Source organism: Falco punctatus (genome assembly GCF_963210335.1).
Source record: "Falco punctatus genome assembly, chromosome: 2".
Lineage (NCBI taxonomy): Eukaryota > Metazoa > Chordata > Aves > Falconiformes > Falconidae > Falco > Falco punctatus.
Genome location: NC_137581.1, coordinates 58,303,318 through 58,328,876, shown reverse-complemented (window position 1 = coordinate 58,328,876; position 25,559 = coordinate 58,303,318). Strand labels below are relative to the sequence as shown.

The window sequence follows — 25,559 nt, the reverse complement described above, 5'->3', positions numbered from 1 at the left end:
TTAAAGGTACTTGTCAAAAATAGCTTCATGGCTAGCTGGTTCAATAATGTATATAGTTGTCACATGTTTCCATCATAAGTATACTGCTAAAAGTCAAATATGACAAGCCTTTTCTCTGTATTTAGTCTATCAAAGCTGTCTTTGAAAACCTCAGCCCATAGGAATGGATGCACTGTTTCAGACTGAACAGGATTTGCCTCAACTTTGCGTTTTACTTTTATAACAAAAAAAAAAATTAAACATAGACCAAACATGTGTATATGTATATGTATATGTATGTGTATATGTATATGTATATGTATATACAAAGAGAAACCAAGTCACAATGCTTTACTCAAATCTGACTTCAGTCAAAACTATTCTCTGGCTTTTCATACATTTGTGCAAAAGTTCCCCCTACAGCCCTTCTGGACTTCTACTAAAGCTTAACAAGTCAGAATTAAAAATGGATGCAGTCTTATGAATACACTTGTGTAACAGACATTGCATTCTGACAGCCACAAAACAATGTAAAAATGCCGAAGTCACAAAACCTGCAGTGTACTATATGAATACAACAGAAAAGAACAGCAGTATGGCCAATGCTCAAAAATAACAATGAAATTATCAGGAGGTGGTTAAAAAGCTGCTCTTATTCCCCTCCAAGCAGGTTTCCACAGAAGATGTTTTAAGCAGTTCATTACAGTCACTCACTCATATATATTTATATATATATATAAAAAAAGTATATATGTATATATGTGTGTGCATGTCTGTGTATAAATATGTCTATGCACATACATATATTTACATACACTTAATCTGCTATCACCTGCTTTACCTATTTGGTACCTTATTCTGCTGTAAATTACACTCCTGAAGTACTGTCCTCCTCTGATAAGCTATGCCTTCTCCCTTTCTTCTCAGCCTTATGAAAGCAGTACAGGAAGGGATTACTCGGTTCATGTCATACATTAATACAGGTCTATACCAATAAAATAACTTTTTTTTTTTTAGCTTTATTTTTATGTATATAATCTTTACTGACGGGATTTTGCTGAACTGGCACAGGGCTGAACTCAGAACAATAAACCCAATGCAGAAAATAGCAAGCTGAATTCAGAAACAGGGACATTGTTTTCACTATCAATTGCTTTTTCCTTCCTGTAGTCCTGAAAAAAAAAACAAACCAAAAACCCAAGAGGTGCTTTCATACAACCCTTCCAGCAGGGAATTTATGAAAAAAAAAAGGTAATTGTCACCCTGCTATATGGCACACTCAAATCAGAGAGGTAATTAACTTTAGGGGATACAAGAATGATGGTAAATCTGCGTTTAAATGGTATTTTAAAATACTACTTAAATCTCCCGAATTTGAGTGTTGATTCCTTATCTATCCTTATCATATTGATAAGGACTTTCTCCAGTATTCCAATTGACTTTAATAGTCTTTCTCCAGTAAGTACATACCATCACCAGCCTAAGTGGCACTTGGGGACTTCCTATGAGAAACCTTTTCTTGCTAAAATATGACCTAATTATTATTAGTAACACACACTGTCAAACAATACTGAATGAATTTGCAGTGATTAGGCTTTCACATGTTTAAAAACCAATAATATATGATTCAATATAATTCACTACAGTTTTTAGTAGGCAAAACAAGGTCTCCTACTTCCAAAACCCAAGAATCATCAACAACAAAGATGAAGCTGGTGTACACATCTAAAGCAGGCAATTTTGACACTCTAAATCTCCCCTGAACCAAAACTTGTGTAAAGTGACAGTGATGCACCCTTGGGAAGACCCTAGAATGCCTAAACAAAACACATATGTGTTTACAAGAAATTGATTTACCTGCAGAAAGCAGCTCCTCAACTAACTGTTTTTGTAACAAACTGTTACTGTTGCTTCTGTGTTTAAAGATGTAGAAAATAACTGGTAACAATTATATTCATATGGGTTTATGTGTTTCCTTTGCTGCTTGTAAGAAAAGTAGGTATAAGAACTATTCAAGGACAGTTTATATGGTAGTTTGTTTATTGGGGTAATTAAATTATCTAGGCCAAATGTTTAAAAATCTTAGTTTCAGGGAAGACAACAACTGGGTCTTGATAATTCCACTAATTCTATAAAATGCAAATACTTTCGCATAAATAAAACAATTAAATGGCTTGCACACTGAACTTACTCCAGGTTGGCCTGTTTTCACTGAAATTTTTAGCATAAAAATTAGTGATGTGTTGGTGGAAATGTTAAGCTTTGCCAAATGTCCACCCAAGCACTTAGTCCTGTTTTCTGTCAGGCTGAAGGTGAGAGCTGGCCCTTTCAAGGAATGGGTTTACACAGAGAGCAACTTATCTAGCATCAGCATATTTGGGATGAGGGCTGTTCTAAAATAAGCCAGCCCACGATTTAAATACAGTAAGGAAACAAGAAAAAGGAGTGATATTATTACTACCAGTGATATAATGCCACAGGCATGGCAACATGCAGAAAAGTGCCTTTCTGTGAGAAACGTACCTTTTGAATTAGACAATTCAAATTGTCATTGGCTTAATTTGAGATCTCAACATACCTTCAAGAGCAAAACAAACCAAAACAAAGGTGATAATAGAAGTGGATGGCCTAGAGGTGTATTTGCATGGGATTCAGAAAATTAGTTCTGGTTTTGTGGTGGGAATTCATGGTAGCCTAATACGGTTAATCTCGTTAGTCTCTACTTGTAGCCAGTGGAGCCATATAAGGGAATTTAGAGCAAAAGCCATTGGGAAAACCTCCTCCCTTCCCCACATGTTCATTTTTCTTTCCTCATTAGACAATCAAGACTGTAAGTAGGAAAGGGTAATGCTGCACTGATAAAAATCAAGCTGAAACTAAGGAGTTTATTGCTCATCTCCCAGCTTTAAGAGAGATGCAATGATGTGTGAAGGTAGTGCACATGAATGTTGCCAGCAGCTTCACTGCTCAAGAAGCTGAAATCAGTTTTCCAAAACTATTGAGCATGCAACAGCATTGGAAACCACTGGTATAACTATATCTGTATGTTTTGATCCCATACAATCCTAACAAATACTTTTCTACTATTCAGAAGCCTGCAGCCTTTTCAAAAGGATTTTAGAAATTCTTTCTCAAAACTGTTAGATTTTTTTATTTCCAAGATGGATAAATACTTAAAAAAAATCTTATCATGTATGAACCAGCTTTAGGCTAGTACTTCAAGGATTTGATACAGATTATGATCAGAATAGTCTCCATAACATGATGTGGTAAACCTAACCATAAAATAATGGTTCCTGAAGGAGTTGTAAAATCAATGGCATGAGCACAAGTGAGTTGCACACCAAAAAAAATAATTTTGTTATTATTGCAGTCAACAGCTATTAATTTTTTGCCAGATATTTAAGGGACCACAACTGCACAGAAGTGTATGTTTAAAAATTCATGTTATAGAACTTTCTGGGGCAATATAATTGGAATTACTGCCTGCTATAATTATTGCCTTGGGTCTTAATTTTTTTCTCTTTATCTTCTACTTTTTCCCTTCTCTCTCATTCTGCTAAACAGAGAAGATATAACTCTTACTCATGTTTCAGTATACCATTTGTTGACTACTGCCCAGTATTTCAGCCAACGTGATCTGCTAATAAAACACACAAAGAAAGTAATGTATTTTAAAATACATTTTCAGAATATGGAGTTCCAGTATCAGTTCTTGTGAAATCCAGAATTTAAGAGTAGTAATAGAGCTAAACTTGTTTTATCATTTTGAATCAAATGGGTTTTATGGTCTTATATTAGGCTCCTCATCTGCATTTATTTCTGTTGTTAGTGACACCATGACAGTCTTGTAGGAAGAAAAAACTTCTCCTTTTGGACTAATTTGCTCCTTGATAAATGTTTGATCATTAAAGCTACACAAGGATATTTTCTGACATCTCTTTATAGTGTTGCACCAAGACATAACTTAACCAAGTGAGTATAGGACTGCATCCTTCCGACGCACCAGACTGTTGACATTTGAGGTCAGGGACATGGCATTACCAAGGCCTGATCCTATGAAACACAGCAAACTTGCTCAGAGACAGCTGATATCTCACAAAAATGTTTCCAAACTAATTGCATTTGGGAAAGGACACTTTAGAAGATAATGTGAATGTCTGTAGATACTAGCTGGGGCTACAGCTCTGCCCAGTTCCAATCTTCCTCACAGAAATGTTGATCCGCTTTTGTAGAACTACACACACTAAAGTTAACACACACAGGAGCACCTGGCACTTTTCAGAACTGGGTCCTCAAGTGGATACTGGAAAAACATATAAATGCTCCAAATGCATGTGGGTTGTGAAGGGTTCTTTAAAGCCAACAACGTCTTTATTAAAAATGAGTGCCTGGACTATGTTAGATCATTTCCTAGCGTGCAGGTCACTGCATCTGTGGAAGAATTTCTTGAAGTTGCTAACTCACTTGGAAGGGAATAAATACAAAAGTAAGAAACAAGAGTGGAAATGTCCTATGTCCTTCCACCAAGATACAGTCAAGAAATCTCTTATGTCTTTGGATTCTGCCTGAAGATTTCTACAGAAAGTTCAGAGACAAACTTGCTGAAAGCATCCCTCAGGGAGTGGGACTGAAGTGCATTGTTAATATTTTTAATTCCAGTTTGCAGACTGGAGCCGTTTCTTCTTCTTTTTGTCTTTTTTTTTTTTTTTTACATTAATTAACCTTTTTTTTTTTTTTTTTTGTGATGTGTTGAGAAAATAAGTGAGGAAAAAAGGCAGTAAGATCTCCCTATCTTTCTTTTTCTTTCTCTGTTTCTCTGTTTTTCTCTCTATTTCTCTGTTTCTTTCTTTCTCTTTCTCAGTAAATCAAACTGAAGAATTGCAAAAGATGCTTACTATTAGGCAGGCCTTGATTTGTGATGCACTGAGCCATCTATCTTGTGCTATGGTTACAAGAACAATCTGCTACCAGTAAGCCAACATACGATCCTGTGGGGCATCAAGTCTTTTGCAGTCACTGCCTGCATACACGTTGCTACTCTGAGATACCCTGGGGTAGATGCAAGCAAGTTTACCCTTCAGTGAAGTTATTCTTCCTTTATTATCCTGTTGCAGAATCTATCACAGTCCAACAATTCCACAATTGATTTGCTGGCAGCCAAGCCCTAGGGCTTGGAATGTAAATAAGACTCCAAATGAAAGTGATGTGCACTGCAGCAGCTGACACTGAGTGCAGGTACTTCATCAATTGACCTGATTTCTGGAAAATCCGCTTGCAACCTTGAAACTCACTTGCAATTACAATCTTTGCAATAAAATATTAGTCTCCATGGTAATGAGAAGTGCCTTCCTAACTTATTTAGAAAAAAAAAAAAAGTGAGGAGATGACAATATCTCTGAGAAAATGAAATTTTCAGTATCATTTCACAGTTGGACAGCTTCCTGCAGACTTGTCAACAGATTAGCAGCATTCTGCCCATTTTATACATGGAAAACTGAGTAATTAATAGCCCTCAGGCCTTTCTTGCAAGAAGGATATTTAATGAGCTCTGTAGCAGTATCAGAACAGAAGAGCACACAAATAGTTTGCCTGTGTCCATGCAAAATAACACCACCAATGGAAGGATGGCCCTGCCTTACTCCTTACAAGAGCTGTTAAATGTTATTAAATAAATGCTGCTCTACCTGTTTAAATGTTGCAAAATTGTGGGGCATGAATGATCTCTTTGGGGCAGGAATTCTGTCCTTCCTGGTTTTGTATAGTATCTATCACAATGCGAGTCTGACCCATATGGCCTAGCTTACCAGGGGGAAAAAATTAATTAGGGCTAGTAGACAACAGAAGAATAAGAAAATGTGACATGCTCTGTACAAAGCCAGGTGCTCAACAGATAAAATATTATGCAGACCAACTTATTAATAAGGGGCTAGTTTAAAAACAATATGAATAGGGTTCTAAAGCTGGTTATGAAATCTTTCTGAACAATTTCCTCACAGGAAACATTCAAAATAATGGACAAAAATCTTCAAGGCCAGGAATGACTGAACTGAAGTCAGGGTGGGGATACAGAAAAGAACCAACTTTTTTCTCCCTAGTTAGAGAGCCAGAGAGAGCCACAGAATTCAGACTACGGCAGCCTGTCCAGGGATGTCCTATCAACTCTGGTTTCCAGGGGACAAAAAGCCTTCCAGAAGATGCACAGTTAGCTAAAAACTCAGTCTTGATTCTCCTGAGATGGAGCTCTCTTGGATGGGCAGGAGAAAGAGAAGGCAGTTTGTGTCCTATGAAAATGTTGAGGCTTTACCTTTCATCTGTCAGCTCAGCAAAAGTTTTTCCAGACGCTCACAATTCCTCATAGGAAGGGAAATGTCAAATTACAACCAGTTCTGTTGGGTTCTGCTTCTTGTTCTTGCCATTGAATTGCTGTGCAATCATAGGTAAGTGACTTTATCTCATTAGTCCTCAGGTTTTCCACCTCTGAAGTGAGATGCTTTCCTTTGCCAAGCACTTTAGATTAAAAAAAAGATAAACTACTCCTTCTTAAATTTCTTACACAGCCATAATTACCCCTGAGCAAGAAGAGAAAGAAAAGTACTATTTACAAATCACAGCTGGACATTACCTAAGAGCAGCCACTCCAACAACACCCCACAGTAACTCATACGTCTTAAATTTCTCAGTGCTTTCTTAGGTAGACACTAAAATGGAAGCATCACTGTACGATCTCATGCTTACAGCCAAACCTGTCTATGAAACAAAATTATTTTAGTAAGGATAACAGTTTAATTTCACAAATACCAGTAACAAGAATAGTTTACAATTATTTCTGCATTTTATGGCAGTATTACTGTCTGATGTCCTGGTCTGCAGTTTGATTTTGTCTAATGTCTGCCTGTTGGATCATGCTGCTCACCAGCTTTGCCTCAAATGCTGATGCAGTTCCAAGACCTTTCAAAACAGATTTTGATTTGTGAGTTATAAACTGAGTTCATATGAATCATGCACTATTATCTTCTCTCTTTTTTTCATGATGATATAGTGTTTCATTGTATCTATTTCCCCAGAGTTCTCTTATTACTTTTAGGCTTAGCTTCAAAGACCCTTTTTTTCCCTCCGACTTTTTAAGTATAGGTCTTGGTCATGGAGTTCTTTACATGTAGATGAACTTTCAGGATTCCATGGAACCCATTGTTAGATAAGTAGGTCTGTGAAAATGGAATGAAAGACAAGGTTAGACACGCAGCTGAAGAGCTAAAAATAGCTGGAGAGGGAACCTTTACACAGAAAAAGGTACAGGCCCCAATTCATTGTTTCTTGTACCTCACAACATCATTGTATATTACTCACTACAAAATGACATCATCTGACTGACTTACCATATTCAGCACTTATATTTCACTTAGGCAAATGACAAAGTGAGTGCAGAACAAAAGACCAATACATAATACAAGGAAAGGAAATAATTGTTCTGGTTCTCCGACCACAGTTGCAAATGCTTTTCAAGAGAAGCTACTTTAGCTGTTGTTGTTTTTTCCAGTAGATTATAATTTCCCTAATCTTCTAATGTATTGCCCAATACAATTTTTTATAGCGTGCAATAAAGTTCCAATCAATTTAACCCTAAGACAGACACAGCAGTCTTTAAAAGCGCCTATTGATATTTATACGCATATGCATGTCATAGATAAAAGACTATTAACTGGAGGACAAAAGTAATGAATTACAAATTGATTCTGACAGCAGAGATGCTTGTACAGCCTTTTGATTAGGACAATACAATTTTTAAATGTAAAACTTGGAAATATTCTTAAATTGTATAATGTTAGCACATGCAATCATTCTGACTACATCTCCAGCCTTTTCCTCATAAATAATTGCAATAATTTTAGGAAGGAAATTTGAGTACCTTTGAAAATTATTTAAGGGTTCCACTTTTCATGTAAAATTTCTTTTTTTATCTTCTGCTTCTTTGTGTCAAACACAGATAGTTATTTTCATTTCAGTATCTGGTAAAGAAAGGGCAGAAGGAAAAAACTTAGAGCTAAGTGAAAACTTTGTATTTTCTCTAAAATAACAAAAGCTAGGCAGATGCACAGAATGAAGTACTTCAGGCTTCATGCTGAACTTTTAATGAGTTGGCATAACTATGTTGGTACTCTCCCTGAAAGGCTTAGTTTGATTATTGATAGACAGTGCTTTATTTTTCCTATGAAAGCTAAGGTATATCTTGCATTATGTCTAAAGCACCGTAGTGAAGAGCGGGGATGAGGATTCCTATGGTTCAGAGAACAACAGAATAGCAGATTCTTTGTTACTCACAAGTGTCTGGCCTGATACAACATTTTCATTTTATATTGACAAGAACACGTTTCATAACCGCCTGTATAGCAGAGCATAGTTCTCACCTTCAGAATTAACCACTATTTTAAAAAGATACTTCTTAGCTACCTATTTGAGGGAAGTACATACTTTAACATAATTTAAGACTGAGCCATAATCCTTGAAATCTACTCTAAATCTTGCATAGATTCTTCAACGGATCTGCTCATTCTCAATGAGTGAGTAAGGATATGTCTACAGCAGCATGTCTACAGTAGAATGGCTGAAAGATCTAACGCTTGACTGGAAGCCTTGATTCTAAAGAAAATTAAAGTTGTGGGGTCTGCTTGTCAATGCTTTTCTAATAACCTATGTCCCCCTTAATCCAGAGTTGTCAAAGTACAGGGGCCTCAAGGATGTTCAGTTCCTGCATGTTTCATAAAAATCATATTGGCTGCTGAAATCACAGCAACCCTGCAGACACTCCCATGGAGAGATCCAGCTGTCACTAATTCTGTGTGGTGGCTGGCTGGCGGAGAAGTCTGGGCAGGCTGCTCACCAGGGAACACACTTATAGCTCTGGTCAGTCATAGAATAAAGTGAATCTGGAACAGGTGGCAAGCCGAAAAGCTAAGTGAGGAATATAAAGGGATCTTAATGAAGATTAGTTATGTGGGTGATGAGGGGAACTGCAGTTATTCAAGCAAGAAGGTGTAGGAATATGAGACACAGAAAAAATGGAAAACAAGGCTTCATTCTTTCCAGTCCTCTTGCAACAATCTTGTTTAACTTCTGTTTCATTTTTATTTTGTGTTTATGACTTATGGTCAATCCAGGCTAAAATTGCAACGGGCGTATGAGTTTGCCTATGTCTAGATACATATATGTGTACATACACATGCACACACTTGCCTAGAGAAAGAGACCATCAAAGTCCAATTAACAATAGGAGTGCAAATATGTGTACTATATATGCAAATATTTGTATATATAATGTGTATGCAAACCCCAACCATGCAACAGGTAGTGACCAGCTGATTACCTACAGTTGTCAGCAGTTGTGCTCCATGGCCACACCCACATTTATGATGGCAAAATCCAGGCCATGGGGAAGATGCAGCTGTTTCAAAAACAACTATGGTGAAGACTGACAGTCTTTTTAAGCTTCTGAAGCATTTTGGTTGAATCCCTCATTACCACAGTACCCAACATTTTATTCTCTTGTCTGCAAAGTCACTGCAATACTCACAAGTGCTGATCCCTTGAAATACGTCTTTTGCATACTCCTTTCTTACAAAAGAAAGATCGGCCTTTGTGCAGATCTGCAATGTCAGGCTGCTAAAAATAAGGATGCAATAGCCACTTAGGTAGATCAATCTAGCATGCTGAGAAAACTCAGAGCAAGGAGATACTCACTGCATACACATACCCTCCCAGAAATTGCAGATTTAAAAAAAAAAAAATAGTGTATTTAGGAACTGTTTTAAATTGAACGGCTATAATAACCCTCTGAAGAAGCAGACTGGAGATAAATTATGCAACTGTAGCTGATTTGAATCAGATTTTGAGGGAACTAGGGAACTCTCCAGAACAGGTATTTGCTCTGCAGTTCTTCACATTAATTAAAACAGAACAGAAGGCCATCGTAAAAGCTGCTATATTACAAAAAGCAAGATAGTAAAACTTTAAGAAATAGGCTTATTTAAAAATGGAAAATAATGGTAAGGAGGAGCTTTTGTATATGTTGCCTAGTTCACAAGGAAATGTTAATCAGTATTGTTGTATTGACATAAGTGGTGATGAGGTGATTTATACCATCTGTGCATCTGGCTCTGTGGATATATATATATATATAAATTTGACCAGAACTGATGATATCAGCAGACTTACACTGAACAAATAAAATTCCAGTTATAAAGCATAGATCAAGGATGTGCAGCTATATAAGAGATGTGAGCAAAGGAACTGCTAAGACGAGGATCTGATGTGAATGGGCCATTACTAGAAATAAATACCTCAGCAAATGTGATAAAGTCAAACCCTCTACAGAACAAAACGCAGCACAGAAATGTGAAAGTGATTTAACTAGTGTAGGTCTGGCAGTTGTCATAGTCTGATGAGGCAAACCTCAACCTTGATTCACAGAATCTTGTGTATATTTACATATGCTTAAATTAAAATAAATTCTTACATATGTGGAAATTTAAGCATGAACAGAAATTTAATTTACTTCATTGCAATTTATAGAAGATTAAGTACATGACAGACTGCCTTTCCTAACTAAGGATTTTCCTCTTCTAAATTGGGCCTCCTTCTCAGTTGGAGCCCTTCCATTAGTAAACACAAATTATTTAAAATGTCTATAAATTATCATGATCTCAGGAAGACTGTTGGATTTGGAAAGACTGGAAGGATAGCTGACAAGAATTTGACTTGATAATAGTTACTGGAGGGGTGTAAGTTGAAACAGTCAGGAAATGGAGCAGTCATTGAGTACTTACTCATCATGAACTAATGTGGCAAACCAGCCATTTTTAGAAAGTGATATAAATCTCAGTGCTTTGGATTTTAGGAGTAGAAACCTGGAAAGCATGATGTTATAGATTATCTCACATTTTATTTTGCATTTATAAGGCAAAATGACCAAAAGGCCATAAAGACATCTCTCACCCCAACCATTTTATGATTGTAAACAATAACATACAAAGCTTACTGATTATACCCAGCTACATCACTAAGTTGGGGACAAGGCCAGAATGGGCAAGATCACTTTATTGGTTTGCAGGTCACGGTCTTTTGTGTATTTATTTTAATTCCTTTAACAAAGGGGTCAGTGACCAGTGTTTGTGACCGATGAACAAAGCTTTGCATGCTCAGTGACAGCAGATTGCCGGCTTTCCACTGCTTCCCCATCCCAGAAGCATCTCAGATGCTTTGTGGTAGCTGTTAAAACAAGGGTGAGTTACAGACTACCACCTTAAAAGCAGGAGTTTCATATATACTTGAATAATATACTAGCCTGGAAATTGTGCTGTTTCAGCTGCCACCCCACAAGCAGCTTAGCTGGCCACGCTGTGGTGGCAGATGTTTCAAAGCAAGTGTCAAGTAGACAACAATGGGTGTCCCCCACCAAAGCCTTCCCAAAGCAGCATTTCTACTTGAGAGTTAAAAGCCCCAAGGCAGCTATAAACCCACCTTGTTAACATGACACTTGATAATGCAAACATCTCCAACATCCCACTCCAAATGATATGTGTCCGTCTGGCTCACGGCCAGGATTTCTCATCCCATTTCAGTATATTAAGATGTTATTGTTTCTAGGGAAGCTTCTGCTGAACATTTGGTGGTGTAGTTCGGCATTTAATCACACTTTCTTAAGAACCATGACAAGAAATGCACAAATAAAGTGATAATAATAAATATATTCATAAATAAAAACATTAAAAATAAAAATAAATAAATAAAACCCCCAAGCCTTCTCATTGCTGCCTTGTCACGCCTGTCCTGCGGGGAGCATCCCGCGACAAGCCCGGCAGGACCGGGTCTCAGCCGGACCGGCAGGGCCCCGCCGGGAGCGGCGTCCGGCGGCGGCGGGCTCGAGGCGGCAGGCGGCGCCCCCCGCCCGGCGACGCCCCGCGCCCCCGGCTCTGTAGCCCGTTTTCGGGGGCGGGGGGGGTTCGCTTCGCGTGAGACCGTCGCGGCGGGGACCTCGCCCCGGAGGAACGGGCGAGGGGCGCAGGGCACGGCCAGGCGCGCTGCCCACACCAGCCAGGCTGCGCGGGGCCAGGCTCACCGGCTGGTAACGGTCACGCTAACGGCCGCGGGGGCGCGCCCCGGCCGCCGCCCCACTACCACCCGGCCCCCGCCAGGTGCGCGGGACAACGACACGCACACGGGGGCAGCGCCGGCCGGCGGGCGGGCGGGCGGCCGCGCTCTGGGAACGCGGCGCAGGTGGCGAGCGGCGCGCGCGCCCGCCCCCCGGGAGAGCCCGCCCGCCGCCGCCTTTGTGCCGGGCGCGCGGAGTTTCGGGCGGAGGGGAAACGGCCCGCACGGGCCGCGCCGCCAGCGCAAGTGACCGCCTCGCTCCGCTCCCTCGGCCCGGCCTGCCGCGCGTCAGAGCCGCCAGCGCCCAATGGGCGCGCGGAGGCGCTCCGGAGGGGCGGGGCGAAGGAGGGGCGGGGCGGCGAGGCAGCCAATGGGCTCTGAGGATGTTTCCCGGAGGCGAAGCCGCCGCGGCCCCTCCCCCGCCGGCCGCTCCGGCTGGTGCCGCGCCGGGCGGGAGAGTTTCGCACCCGGGTGGGAGATGCCGCGCGGGCTCCTTCTCCTCGCAGGTAAGGCCGGGGGGCCCGTCCTCGCCCCGCTTGCTGGCGGCAACGCTGGCGGAGTCGGCCAGGACGGCTCAGGGGGGGCGGGTGCGGCGGCGGGGCTGAGGGCCGGGGCGGGACAGCTCCGCGGCGGGGCCGCCGCTAGGACAAAAGGGGAGCGGCGAGTGGGGCAGGGCTGCCGCGGAGCTCCCGGCGCGGCTCGCCCGCCCGCCCGCCCTCCAGCCTTGCCCTACCTGCCCGCCCGCCGCCTTCCCGGGCGGGCTCCTTCCCCGGGACTGCTCGCCGGGCGCCCGGGACGCCCTCAAGTTTGCGGGGCTCGGCGCACGGCCGCGGTGACCCTCGGTGCGAGCCTTCTCGCCGCGTCGGCTCTCTCCGGCGGGACAAGCGGCGCCGGAGCCGGGCCCCCGCCCCGCCGCGGTGGGTCGGTGCCGGGGAGCTGTCCGCCCGGCCGGCGGCTGGGGCTCGCCTTTTCCCGGGGAGGGCGGCGGGGCTGGCCGCCGTGGCGGAGGCGCCCGCCCTGTCTCCCCGCCCGCCCTCCTGCCGCCGCTGGGCAGCCGCGTGTGAGCCGGCCGGCAGCGGGGGAGCTCTTGGGCGGGGGGTCGCGGTCCCCCGCGGGGGCTCAGACCGCCTCGGTGAAGGAGTCGTCCCGGTAAGGGAGCCCCCGGGCCGGCCGCCGCTTCGGCACCGCAGGGAGCGCGCTGGCAGCAGATGTGCAGCAGATAAATAGAGCAAGCGTAATGGGAGAAACTTTCAGGGCAAAATGAATTTTGAGTAGATTAAATGTTTTATTTCGGTAGTGGGCATTGGTGCTGTATCTGCGCTGCTACGAGCGATGCAATACGTTTCGCTCTGGTTAATAGCCTTGCTTTTAGTCTTTGTTTTCGACAAACTAAGAGCACAAGGGTGAATTACTTGGAGAAAAGGTTTTGCTCTTAGAGTGGCTGCTCTGCTTTGCTCTGCTGAGGAGCTCCGTTCTCTCTCGGTTTGCGTGGGTCCGTATTAGTGACTTTACCCGAATTTGGGGGCGCTGCTCTATAGTCCCCAAAGCGAGAAGGGGCACTGGTGTGGCAGGGGTACGGCCTGCCCGTGTGCATGTGTGTGCAGAGGCTGGGACTGCCCCAAGACTGGGGTTTAGCATTGCAGGCAAAAGCTACAAAGCAGTTGCCTTAGCAGCTCTAATGGTTGAGTCTGTTCGAGAAGCCAAATGACTGGAGATTTTTCTTAGATGGTATGAAGACGTTAAATGCAATGTTCTCAGGGGTGCAACAGTTGATTTTAAAAAAGACAGTAAGAAGAACGTGTGAAGCAGGGCTACTGTATGTGCCTATAACATTCCTGGGGTTTACAGGTAAAAACTTTGTATTCAGCCCTGCTTTTTACAGTGACCTTCCCCCCCACCACCACCACTTATAATAAGCACTTGATAATAAGACCAGTCACAATACTGTCGGAGCGCCGGAGAAGCAGGGGCAGGGTAGCTGTCCAGGCGGAGGGCTGGCTTTGGAGCATCAGAAGAGACCCTTCCCAGCAGAGGTGGCTCATGGGTAAATCTCCAGCCTTCCTGCCTCCACACTGATGTATCGCTCAGTGCTGTTGAGTTGCGTGGTCTTTTTCATCTACCTCAACTACCTCATAAGCCCTTGAATGCAGCGGTGGAATTTAGCCTATACTGTACACACTGTGCAGTGTGATCTAGTGAATGCTACTTTGTTTTTAATAGCATGCGTCTCATTGTTGTCTCATTGTTTGAATTGCTGAGATTTAGGGCCTAGTCCATTAACTGCTATCTGTATGCATCTACCTGTGATATTCGTAAGAATTCCCTGTATGGGCTACGTGTAAGACTAGGTCCTTTAATTTGGTTAGTAGAAGAGAGTTGAGCTCTTTTTGCAATTGATGATGTTTGGTTTTCACACTCGGAAGGAAATTATGGTGCTTATCATTCTCTTAAGAACTTCATAAAGTCCCCATTATGCCCTGTTTTTTATACTCTGAAAGAACAGTAAGAAACAGAAAAACAGTGATTTGCTCAAGGTTTTAGAATTTACTTGTGCCAAAGCTTTAAGTCAGAATCTAAGAATTTCTTGGCTTTATCTCTGTGTTCCAACTGTGAGAAACTGTGCCTTTCTGCCACATTTGAAATACAAAATTATGTTTAGATATCTTCCAGTAATTACAAAATGCACTGAGAGAAAAAACGTTAGGTTGCATGAAACTTCATTCTCCACTCCCAACCCAACTCTCTGTTTTAAAATTCTTTTTTAGTGAAATGCAACTATAACTGTCCATTTGTATGTATTTCTTTCAGATTTGCAACCAACATAATGCTGAAGGTCTCAACTTGGAACAAGCATTTCACAGAATGGCACAAACAGAATCTAATCTGGACCATGACGTATCATGGTTCCTTCTTCCATCATACTGGGCTAAAATGGTTGTGGCTTTAATTTCCTTCCTCTGTTTTGCTAACAGCTATGATGGAGATTTTGTCTTTGATGATTCTGAAGCCATCATCAACAATAAGGTTTGTCTCTCTTCTTTTCCCCCGTACCTTTTGACATAAATGGTCATAGGAAAAGAAGTAATGATAACAGTTGATCTAAGTAGGCCCAAAATATTCATCCTAGTAAAGAGCTTCCTTCTAATATGCCTTTTTTTGAACTTCATTTTTCAGTTTTGTTTTGTTGGGTTTTTTAAAAGTAAGCTTTATTTAAGGTTGACAAACAAGCTGTGTGGCAGTGCTCTATTAAATAGCTAGAAGCATAAGTATGATTAACAGAATCTTATTCCTAAAGCTATTTCAATAACATCAGTTCTAATACACAAACTAAACAGTGAACAAATTAAACAGCCTTTTTTGTTTTTCCCCATAGAATGTGTCCACTTTCATTCTTTTGCAAGTGAGATGCTTTGCTTAACAAGTGTTGATGTCTGGACAAGGGGAAGGGAGCTCTTTTTGCCATACCAAATGGACTTTGTCTAAGAAAGCATTATCTAGGTTTGCTGCACATGTGGATATGATATTTAGTAATGCTTATTCACAGGGTACCTGTACATCAAGACTGGCTATAGATCTAATGTTATGCTCATTTCGAAGTCAGTGAGAGTATGCAGTAGACTTTTCTAATACCCATTGATGTTAATAGGAGATTTTTTCATTATCTTCTCAGGGTGACAGATGAATAAGCCTAATGAATAAACTTTGGTTGCAAGATACCTAATGCATCACTAAGTGATTGTAGGGTGCAGGCGGTCTCCAGTTGTGGTTTATAGAATAGAATTGTTAGAGGAGCAAGGAAAGCTTCTTTTTCCAATGCTCCTTCACCACTTAAAGTTCCTGTGACAACTGTTTTTTTAAATAGAGGCAGAGTGTTTGTGTGCTCTATTATAAATCTGGGCACATGTGCAATGAAAAATCCTTGAAATGTTTAGATATTAAGATGTGACTTAAACCTCTAGCTGAGATTCCTTTGATTTTGAAGAGTTGAGTGTCTTCAATTGCTGAGACACTTGATCGAATCACATGTAGCAGTTAGTGAGGTGGGTGGGTCTTGGTGTTACAGCTCTTACACTGTTCTGGAAGGTACTTCTAAATGTTTGGAAAGAGAAGCATGGGGTAAAAAGAATCACTATCATCTGTTGATTCTGTTTCCTGAAGCCATGGGGTTACAAGGAGGGTAATCTGGAGATTCGCACCACTAGGACACAATTCACACGTTTTTTTGCTTTGCACAAGACTCTAGAGGCAAGTTATTGCATTGTGCCTTTTAGAATCCTACAGAATTATTGTTTCCTTAGACAAATTTGTATTATGCTTGTGTAAGTTATCATACCTTAAGTTATAAATATATGGGGGGGAAATACATCTGGCAAACTGGAAATAAATCTCAACGCTTCTAAGAGGATACTGTAGGCAAATGAAGAACCTGCAGTGCCTTTTGTTTTAGTTTTAAGAAGCATTATATTTCAGATTACACAGCTTCTGGCAATGTTTCATTCTGCAAAGTTTTATTTGCGGCACAGTTATAATATTTTCATTTCCTGAAAGAGTGAACAAAGACTGATGTTTAAACAAGGCACGTTGTTTTGTTCACGTGCAGTTTCCACACTTGTAATCTTTCTCCATTTCTTCCAGTCTTTACTTTCAAAATGTTTCAATTTATCTATGCAACACAACAACCTGCACGAGGATTATAGCTGTTGGCAATGCTGAGAAGTTCAACCAACTGCTTAAACTGATTAATTCATACCTAGTCTGTATGTTTGAAAAACTGATGCTTGTTCTATTTTTCACATCAAAATCCTCTTATTATTCCCTGTAAATTAATTTAGATTTTTGTGACAGTATCATTTTAACATGTGTTATGAATATTTGGAAATGCAAAATCCACAAGAAAAATGCAGAGACAGTGAGTTTACCAGTTTAATGGGGAGGGAGAGCATCTAGCAAAGGCACAGTTTGTTAAACAAAGTACAGCATATTTTATTCCTATTCCATAGGAGAGACAGCAGGTAAAGTAATTTTGTAGATTTACTGAGCATTACTATACCAGTTTTTTCTTGAGTACCGCACAGTAACATTTTTGTTAATTTACTAGCTTCCACTACCACCCCAATCTTTATTTTATTTTAGTGAAAGTTATATTGTTAGTTGACCCCATGCCTACCGTATCATGGACCATTCTGCTGTTAGATTTTACTGGCTTCTAAGACTGTTTTCCAGATGCTTTCCTATCATTTTAACTGGTGCACAACAGTGACTTTTTATTTACTAGCTTGGCAAGACAAACAGTTGGATTAGAAGGAGCTTCAGACACAGTGTGTCCGTTCCATAAGCTTTTATATAGAAAAACTGACCTTTCTTCAAGTATTGAAGTCTGCTGTCTTTAAGCTGCTGCTAATCAAATATTTAGAGATTCTTTGATATCTACTTTTAGTTCTTAAAGAGAAAATCATACATAACTTTTAGACAGTTGTGTCTATTAGAGAAAACCATTCCTATTTTAGGGTAAGTCCACTGAGTGGGAAAATTAATATAAGAAACTTTTTCTCACAGAACTTGGATACAGGAGCAAAATACGTGACTGGAGATTTTTAGGTCATGTGGAAGTGTAATCTAATCACTAAGTAATTCCATGTATTCAGCTTTTCCTGCATTCTTCCTGTGGAAGACAAAAGAAGACTGATTCTAGCGGAAAGGGAATCTAGCCTTGCACATCTCAAATATATTTCCCATCTCAAGTTATTGAAGACCATCTGTAACATAGGAGACATACTTTTAAGATTTTAATACTAAAAAAACCTCTGTCTTTCATAGTCCCTTTCTTTGGCAAATGTACATAAGGAGCAGTGCTGTTGGTTGGAAAAACAGTCTGAGGGCCACAATGCCCACTAACAGCTGTCCCCTGCAGAGTACAAAGACTTCAGTAGATGTTGGTGTACAGCCCAGTCCCAACTTGCCCCTGGAAAAGCAGGCTATATTGATTTAGTGGGCAGCTGGTTGAGTGCGTTCCTGCTCTGAGAGTCAAATTATGACTTCTAGGGTTTGTGCATACCAGTGAGGAATGGAACAGGAATTTAGGTGCCTCAGGCCACAATTGCAGTCCTGGCAGAAGAAAGAAATACCGCTTAGCAGTAGAAACGTCTGTGAGCAAGTAAATAAATTTTGCACCTTGATAATTCTTAAGCCCAAATAGGATCCCCTGTGAGTCTTGGTTTTTAAGATTTTCCCTGAGAAAGCCTTAATTGACAGCTGCAGTAGAGGACTTTTCAAAGACTACAGTGTTAGCTCTGTTGTCTTTTCTTCGTATTGATTAGTAACCTATTAGAGAATGATTCACTTCATTTGACAGTATGCTAGGGGTTGTAGCCTACTTCCCCTTTTGTTGGTGTTTGGGGTTTTTTTAACTGGTTGTTTAATACAGGAAAAATTTGATCAAGTGATAGAAATAAATCTCCTCCTGGATTTTCGGATGGATGAAAGTCAGAATGTGTGAAGAGAGAAGCAAGAAAAATTGAGTTACTTTAAATTCAGTTTAGCAGCAGTCAGTCAGTATGACCCAGACATTTGGCTGTACCTTGGGACTAGCGGTGGTATGTGTTTTCTCTTGTCTTGTTGGCAGGCCAAAAATGCTAGCTAAGGATGAGATGGAAGGCACTGGAGACCACAGGAGGTGGTAGAAGCAAGTGAGATGGTAGCAGCATTTGAGAGGAACTGGAGTTAGTGAACCAAGGGTATTGTAATGTGGGAATCTTGTAGGTAGATGGAGATGTAAAAGCAATAAGACTTAGGACAACAAGCTTAGTAAGCCCTTTCATGGGTTTAGCAACTTGGTTTGTCTGCTTACTTGTGTTTGTATTGGCTTGTTAATCTGCTTTGGTTTGCTGGTCTCTTGAACAATTTCAGGGGAGAGGGTGGGGGTAGAGTAATTTGTGGTTGTTTGCAAGTGTAATACCAGCACTTGCATGAAAGCTGTGCATTTGCTAGTACAATTTTGTTCTGAGGTTTTGTCTTAAGTGTATTTAACCTGCACATTTGTTATATCATAAATTGGTGTTTAATTGCCCCAGGGAAACAGGGAGAGGAGGCGCAGGTAGAAGATGAATCTGTCAGTATGGGCTTCCCAGCTTGTCCTCACAGAAGACTAAAGTAGATGCTGCCAAGATCCTTTTTTCTTCTCCAAAGTGAATGTTTTCCATTCAATAGTCTAGGCTATTTGGATTTTTTCATTATCAGCATGGCTTTAAGATAGAAGGAAAGAATAGACTCTTGCTTTGCAGTGTTTTGGTGGGTTTTTTTCAAATCCCCTACTCCACCCCAAATTAAAATAATTCATTCCTTTTCTGTTTTCTGCTGTTAATCTTTTAGAGCAGTATATGGAGATTTTGGTTCTTGGTTTCATGTATGAAGAATTTTTTTAAAAAATGTATTTGAATAGCATCCTGTGCAAAGTAAGGTTTCAAAATGAGCTGTCTGTTGTTTTCTATCTTCAGTCTCCTTGCTTTCATTAGTAATTGTGCTACTGACACTGGTAGAAAAATAGCTATTTATGGCACTTTGTAGTTGCCCTCCTTTGCGAGATAACCTAGACCTAAAATCAAAGGCTTTTAACAAAAGTATGAGCTGAAGGATTTTATGATGTGTTTCATACCTCAGCTATTGACCAGATTATCAACTGATATGAATACACGTAGCTCTACTAAATTTCATGTAGTTATGCCTAGTTACAGAATCCAAGCATCTTGGCCTTTATGGTGACAGGCAGCTAAGATGTGACCTTCACTGCAAACTTGTGTATCTTGTCAAATGTTGGTAATGAGCCAACAAAAACACCTGCTATGTCCATGTTAGCATGAGCTTGTATTAGTTGAACTTGTTTGTGTTTTAACTGCTTTCAACAAAACAGAAATGTTAAGAATCTGGTAATTTATGATGTTTCCTTTCAGGACCTCAGGGCAGAAACCCCACTTGGTGACCTGTGGCATCATGACTTTTGGGGTAGCAAACTCAGCAGCAATACCAGTCATAAGTCATATCGACCACTAACTGTCCTAACTTTCAGGTGAGACTTGTCTTTTTGCTTGAGGTCTGATGTTTTTTTAACATATATTGGCTCAATTGATTATAGGGAGGAGGCAACAGAAAAGGGGAGAGACAAAGTATCTGTAGGTAGTTGGATACCTTTCATTAATATCGTTTTCCTGTTCACTACCTTAATCTCAAATTGAGTTTTAATTTTCAAACTGTTTCTTTCCCAACGTATACATTATTTTGATAATCTGTATATCAGTTCATCTTATGCTTTTATATATACCTTGGTACTAGGAGCAGTATGGTTCAGTATGTAGATCACATCACCAAAGGACTAGGAGGTGTATGTTCCTTTCACTTAGCCATGCTGCTACTTATACTGGTACTGTAGTTTCTGTTCTCTGCTTTCCTGGTGACCTGTCAAATATTATTTTTTTTATAAATAGCATCAAGCTACTGTGGCCTTTTGCCGCTAGGTCACTGAATAGTCTTCCCACCTCTTTCCCCTGATATTCTAACTTGCAAGTAAGAGTTTGTGTCTGAGAATCCTAATGAGATGTCTGCCTGTATATATAAACTTGCTGGTTTCCTCATATAACTAAAAGTTTATGAGAATTCTGTAGTTGCTTAGCTTGTGTTTTTTGCACAAAGATTTGAGCAAGCAGTACACCATGTAGAAATCTGGCACATTGATGCAGACAATCTTTGACTCAGTCTTAAGCTTATTTTCCTCATGCAACTCAGTGTTGTAGATGGGGGGGGGGGCCTGGCAGTGGTTCTACAGTTGTGTCTGGTCTAAGCTGGGGACTAAGTGATTGTGGAAGTACTCCCCTCTTAGTCCTCATATTCAAGCAAAGCCACTGACTCTTGAGTGCAGTGTCAGTGTTTTAAGTACTTGGCACCGTGGGTTTCAGTCTGTTGGGTGTTCTTCACATTTTCATCAGGGAAAATATGCAACTGAACAGAAGGTATAAGAGTCTTAAACCTATTAAAACTTCCAGTGCATTACATAGCACATGCTTTTCTTTCTTTTCAAGGTCTCTGTTTTATATTCCATCTCTAGTAAGTTAACATCCTGGTTAGTGTAAAGAGCAAACCGGGATACAGTCTTACTATATGTGAAAATATAGATGAGCATGTGGAGATGGTCCATAAAATACTATTTTCACAAGTAAGAAACCGGTTTTCTTAATTTCCCTAATCTCCAACTTTTATGTCTACCATATTTATGAGAGGCTGGGGTTTTGTGATAGATTTCACTTAAGCCAAATGCAGACTGACCAAATGAACTATATAAAACCCCCTATCTAAATAAAGTTTCTGTCTGTCTCACCTACTGATAAAAGTATACATATAATAACAAGATGTTTCTCCCTTTTCTTATCCCTCTCCATTTTACTGTGGTGTTCCTGTCATGAATAGGGTTTTAGACTGAGTTCTGACTTATATGTCCTCCTGGTTCTACAACTTGCATGCAGCCTCTCTCTAACCAGTCTCACAAATTAGTTACTAAGATGTGCTAACTGACTACTTTCTGGGTTGATACTGATTGTACCCAGATGGTTTCCACACCATCAGTCCAAATGCTAGGATGTTTTGTCAGTGGAAATCATGCTCTCGGTGCATATTAATTTCCTTACTGTGTGGATTTAAACAAAACAATTTCATCAGGTTGTTTTTGGACATAGTTTCTCTTAAGCCCAAGGGTATCCCCCCAGCAGGCTGGGTTGTTTATTCACAAGACACTCCTGCATTGCAACACTGAATTTATGTTGCTGCTGAAAAGCCAGTTTAAGTAACCATAGGTATGATTAACATAATAGTGTCAACATATGTCTTTGGAGAGGATAGATATTATGCCAAATATGGTACCACATCTGAATTCCTTTAAGTAAAGATCAGGACATTGTTTCTAGCTGACTGTGGTGGCTAAGTGGTAATTACCACGTGTGCTGGGGTTGCTGGTATTTTTCAGCCCCTTTTTTGTCTGTGTGTTTCTGGTATGATCTTGCTGTGGGGTTATTTAGGTTTTCTGTTTGCGTGTCTCTAACACTAGGAATTACATCAGTGGTTAATGTTTTTATTTCTATATAGAATTAATTACCTTTTTGCTGGAGGCTTCTACCCAGTTGGTTTCCATGTCATCAATATAATACTGCATTGCACTATCTCAGTGTTGATGGTTGATGTGTTTTCAATATTATTGGGTGGACTGCAATTCAGTAATAAAGGAAGAAGGCTAAACCTGGCTCCAAAGACATCTCTGCTAGCTGCTTTGCTGTTTGCTGTACATCCAGTGCACACCGAATGTGTAAGTACTAAATAATTAGCTCCAACGATTTATATCTTAGAGGTTCTTGACCATCTTGACTAATTAATTCTGACATAGTGTTATACTCTACACATTGCTTTTATATATTATTAACGCTTCTCTTGGCACATGAGAACAATCAAATATTATGGTTAGTACATCCAAAAGCTTGTAATTCCACAGGGCTGGACCTTATTAGGGAAGATAAATTAAATCATTTAAGTACAATAACTAAAGAAGGATAGCCCTAAACTACAGAGTTTTCCTAATTACTGGATTAAGAATTCATTACTAGAAACATTAGCTCATGTGCAGCCAAGGAGAATGGAAGATAAACTGAATACAAATGCATAACCACTGTTCATTTCCACTTGCTTTGATTAAAAAAAAAAGAGAGAAAGAGAGATAGAAAATTGGAGTTAAGGGCGTTATGTGAACTCTGTGTGACTGTATTAGAATACTGCATCAAGTTTTGAATTCATGCTGCAAGGAGGATGCTGGGAAAAATGGAGGGAGCTCAGAAGAGCCATGAAAATGATTAAAGGACTGGAAATCATCCTGTGTCATGAGAGATCAAACTCCGTGGGTTTATATTTTTAATATGAAGGAGAAGATTAAAGGATTTTTTTATCACAGTCTGTAATTATGTACACGGGGAACACAAATTTGATAATAGTAGCCCCTTTAATAGTGCAGACAAAAGCATAACACTGGCTGGAAGTTGAAGCTGTAAAGATGCAGAACAGAAACATGGCACATGCATAGCAACCAATTACAATACTTGACTAAAGATCAAAGTCTTTGTGTGGAAATTCTAGTGAAGAAGAGATGGTTTTCTCAAAAACCTCTTTTGTACTCATAGCTAAGAAAATCTTATGGCCTTATACCAGTGGGCTTGCTGGATATGGTCCCTGATTGCTTGATCTTGTAATAATGAATAAATTAAATAATCAGAATGCAGGAATTTTTTTTTGGTTGGTTGGTGTTTTTTTTTTTTAGTTTGAAAGGACCAAGCTCCTGAAAAAGTACTAACTTGAACTTCAAACTTTGTGCTATTAGTGAACATTGAATCTTCAGTGCACCTCTTTCTATATGTGGCACTGATTTTTTCATTTATTCACAATATGCTGTGGTTTTGGCTTTTTTCTTTTGCTTTGTACATCATTGATGGGGAAGAAGTTATGAAAATACTTGCCTCTCAGCTGGCTGGGGACCTTGTATGTATTGGAAACCTAGACATGGTGCAAAGTTATGTATTGGTAATTTGGCACCTTTTTGGCAGTGTGGCTAAAACATCCTGCCGATCATTCTCTGATATTTGCTCACCTGCAGAATAATTTCTTTGTGAGAATGTGTTGTGCTGATGTCAGGAGGGCCCCTTGTATTTTTTCTCCCAAAACCAATTCTAGACACCAAAGTGAAGTAAAACAAGTCTTCAGTGCTTTTGATGTTCTGCCATTTAAAGAGAAATCTAACTTGAGCCTTATCTTTGCAATAGACCTACTACTGATTCCTTTATCAATATCCATAATTTTATTCTTCATTGCATTTGACTCTAAAAATATATTTAAATCAGCAGGTAAATGTTAACAAGACCGTGGTCCCCTAAAATAAATTACAAGTGATGGGGTTTGCTTGCATATGCAAGGTTTGAAGACTTTGCTTTGGGGAAACATTGGAAGAAGAGAAAAAAAGTAGCATGCCTATTTACCATGTCTCTTCTAAGATCCAGGAGGGAACAAAGGCCTCTAATCATTTACGCAGTGAATCAGAAATGTTGCTGCACTGAAGCAGTCAGGATACTACTATGGTTCTAGCATAAGTGTGTGTCATGCAGCATCTCCTCAAAAAGCATTCTTCGTGATTTTAAATCTGTGAGTTTTAAGTATCATGATATCCTGGTTTTGAAATGAGATGACATGTTTTGACATAAAATTGTGAAGAGTCTGTCTGTTGCTGCTTTGGATTTTGGTATATACAGCGCAAAACAAACTGTCGTGTACAACAGCCCTTGAAAAGTTTAATGCTTTCAGTACCAATGTAAAAAAAAAAAAAAAGATCTGTCATTATAATTTTTTTCCCTACAAGTAAACACTTTTGTGGTATAGTTCGTTCTGTCTAAAAAATGCTTATTCTTCGTAACATTTGAGTGATGAAATACTAAATGAAACATGGACATTAAAATATACGTTATACTAATTTAAAACTTTTTTTGTTTACCTCATAACCAGAGACTATAGGCCTGATTTTGCATTTAAGATGGCATTGTATTGTTGGAGTCATCTGAAGCCGTATGTGTGTTGTTAGCCCCTTAATCTCTTTGTTGTAACAAGTTGGCATTTATTTTCAAAATTGTGTCATTTCACCTTTATTTTTATCTCATTAGCTGAGAGCAGTTCCTGAAACAGAATGACGCTTCATTATTTCCACCTTTCAGAGCACTCCAGAGCGATTGAGTTAATTCTCATAATTCTTCAATATGATAGAAGAAGAAGCAGGGAAGTTAATGCATGGCTTTGGATAAATCAAGAAGTCTTTTCTGAACTGAATTTAGGAGTCCAACAGTTTCTGCTTTTATGGTGCTCAAGTGAAGCTGAGGGCAAAGTGGGAGAGACATTTCCAGTGGATTCAGTCCTACTGTCATGCTTGTCTTTTTCTCTATGACATTATGTAGAAATAGTTGTTCTGTCATGTCAGACTGACAGAAAAAAAATGCCCTTTTCCTAAGAGAGCATTAGCAGGTGCCTTTAAACAAAATGAAGATACAATGTATCTTTTTACTTTCCTCTTTCCATTCTACTCACAAAATGGGACTATTGGCATGCTCTACAAGAACCAAAGTTTCTGCTTTTGTTCCTGAAACATCACCTCAAAAAGTGGATTAGCCACCACCCCCACCCACACCACCCCCGGTAGCTGTTCTGTCCTTCTTTGGAAAGGTCTCTCTGTACACCTTCTCCTGGAAACATGGAACCCAGTATTCCGGGAAGTAGAGCTGAACTGAAAAGTAAGGGGTCTTTCCATGATCCTTGCTCTCTGGGACCTCACTAGAACATATGCCCAACATCAGGGCCTGTACAGTCCTCCGCCA

At 40.2% G+C, this 25,559-nt stretch overlaps 1 protein-coding gene across 4 annotated transcripts in view; it reads left to right on the top strand.

The window, feature by feature from the left end:
* Window positions 1-276: 276 nt before the first annotated feature.
* The window catches only part of TMTC4 (transmembrane O-mannosyltransferase targeting cadherins 4), a 71,371-nt gene continuing 46,088 nt past the window's right edge, over window positions 277-25,559 (top strand). For 2 of the 4 annotated variants that reach the window (XM_080377682.1, XM_080377681.1), the window contains exons 1-4: window positions 277-12,632; window positions 14,935-15,150; window positions 20,073-20,188; window positions 22,252-22,468. In XM_080377682.1, the coding sequence (XP_080233808.1) occupies window positions 12,510-12,632; window positions 14,935-15,150; window positions 20,073-20,188; window positions 22,252-22,468 (672 nt within the window). In that variant the 5' untranslated portion in view covers window positions 277-12,509. Of the gene's footprint in view, window positions 12,633-12,844; window positions 13,276-14,934; window positions 15,151-20,072; window positions 20,189-22,251; window positions 22,469-25,559 lie in introns of those variants that run through there. The other 2 variants (XM_080377684.1, XM_080377683.1) reach the window with 2 other exon arrangements.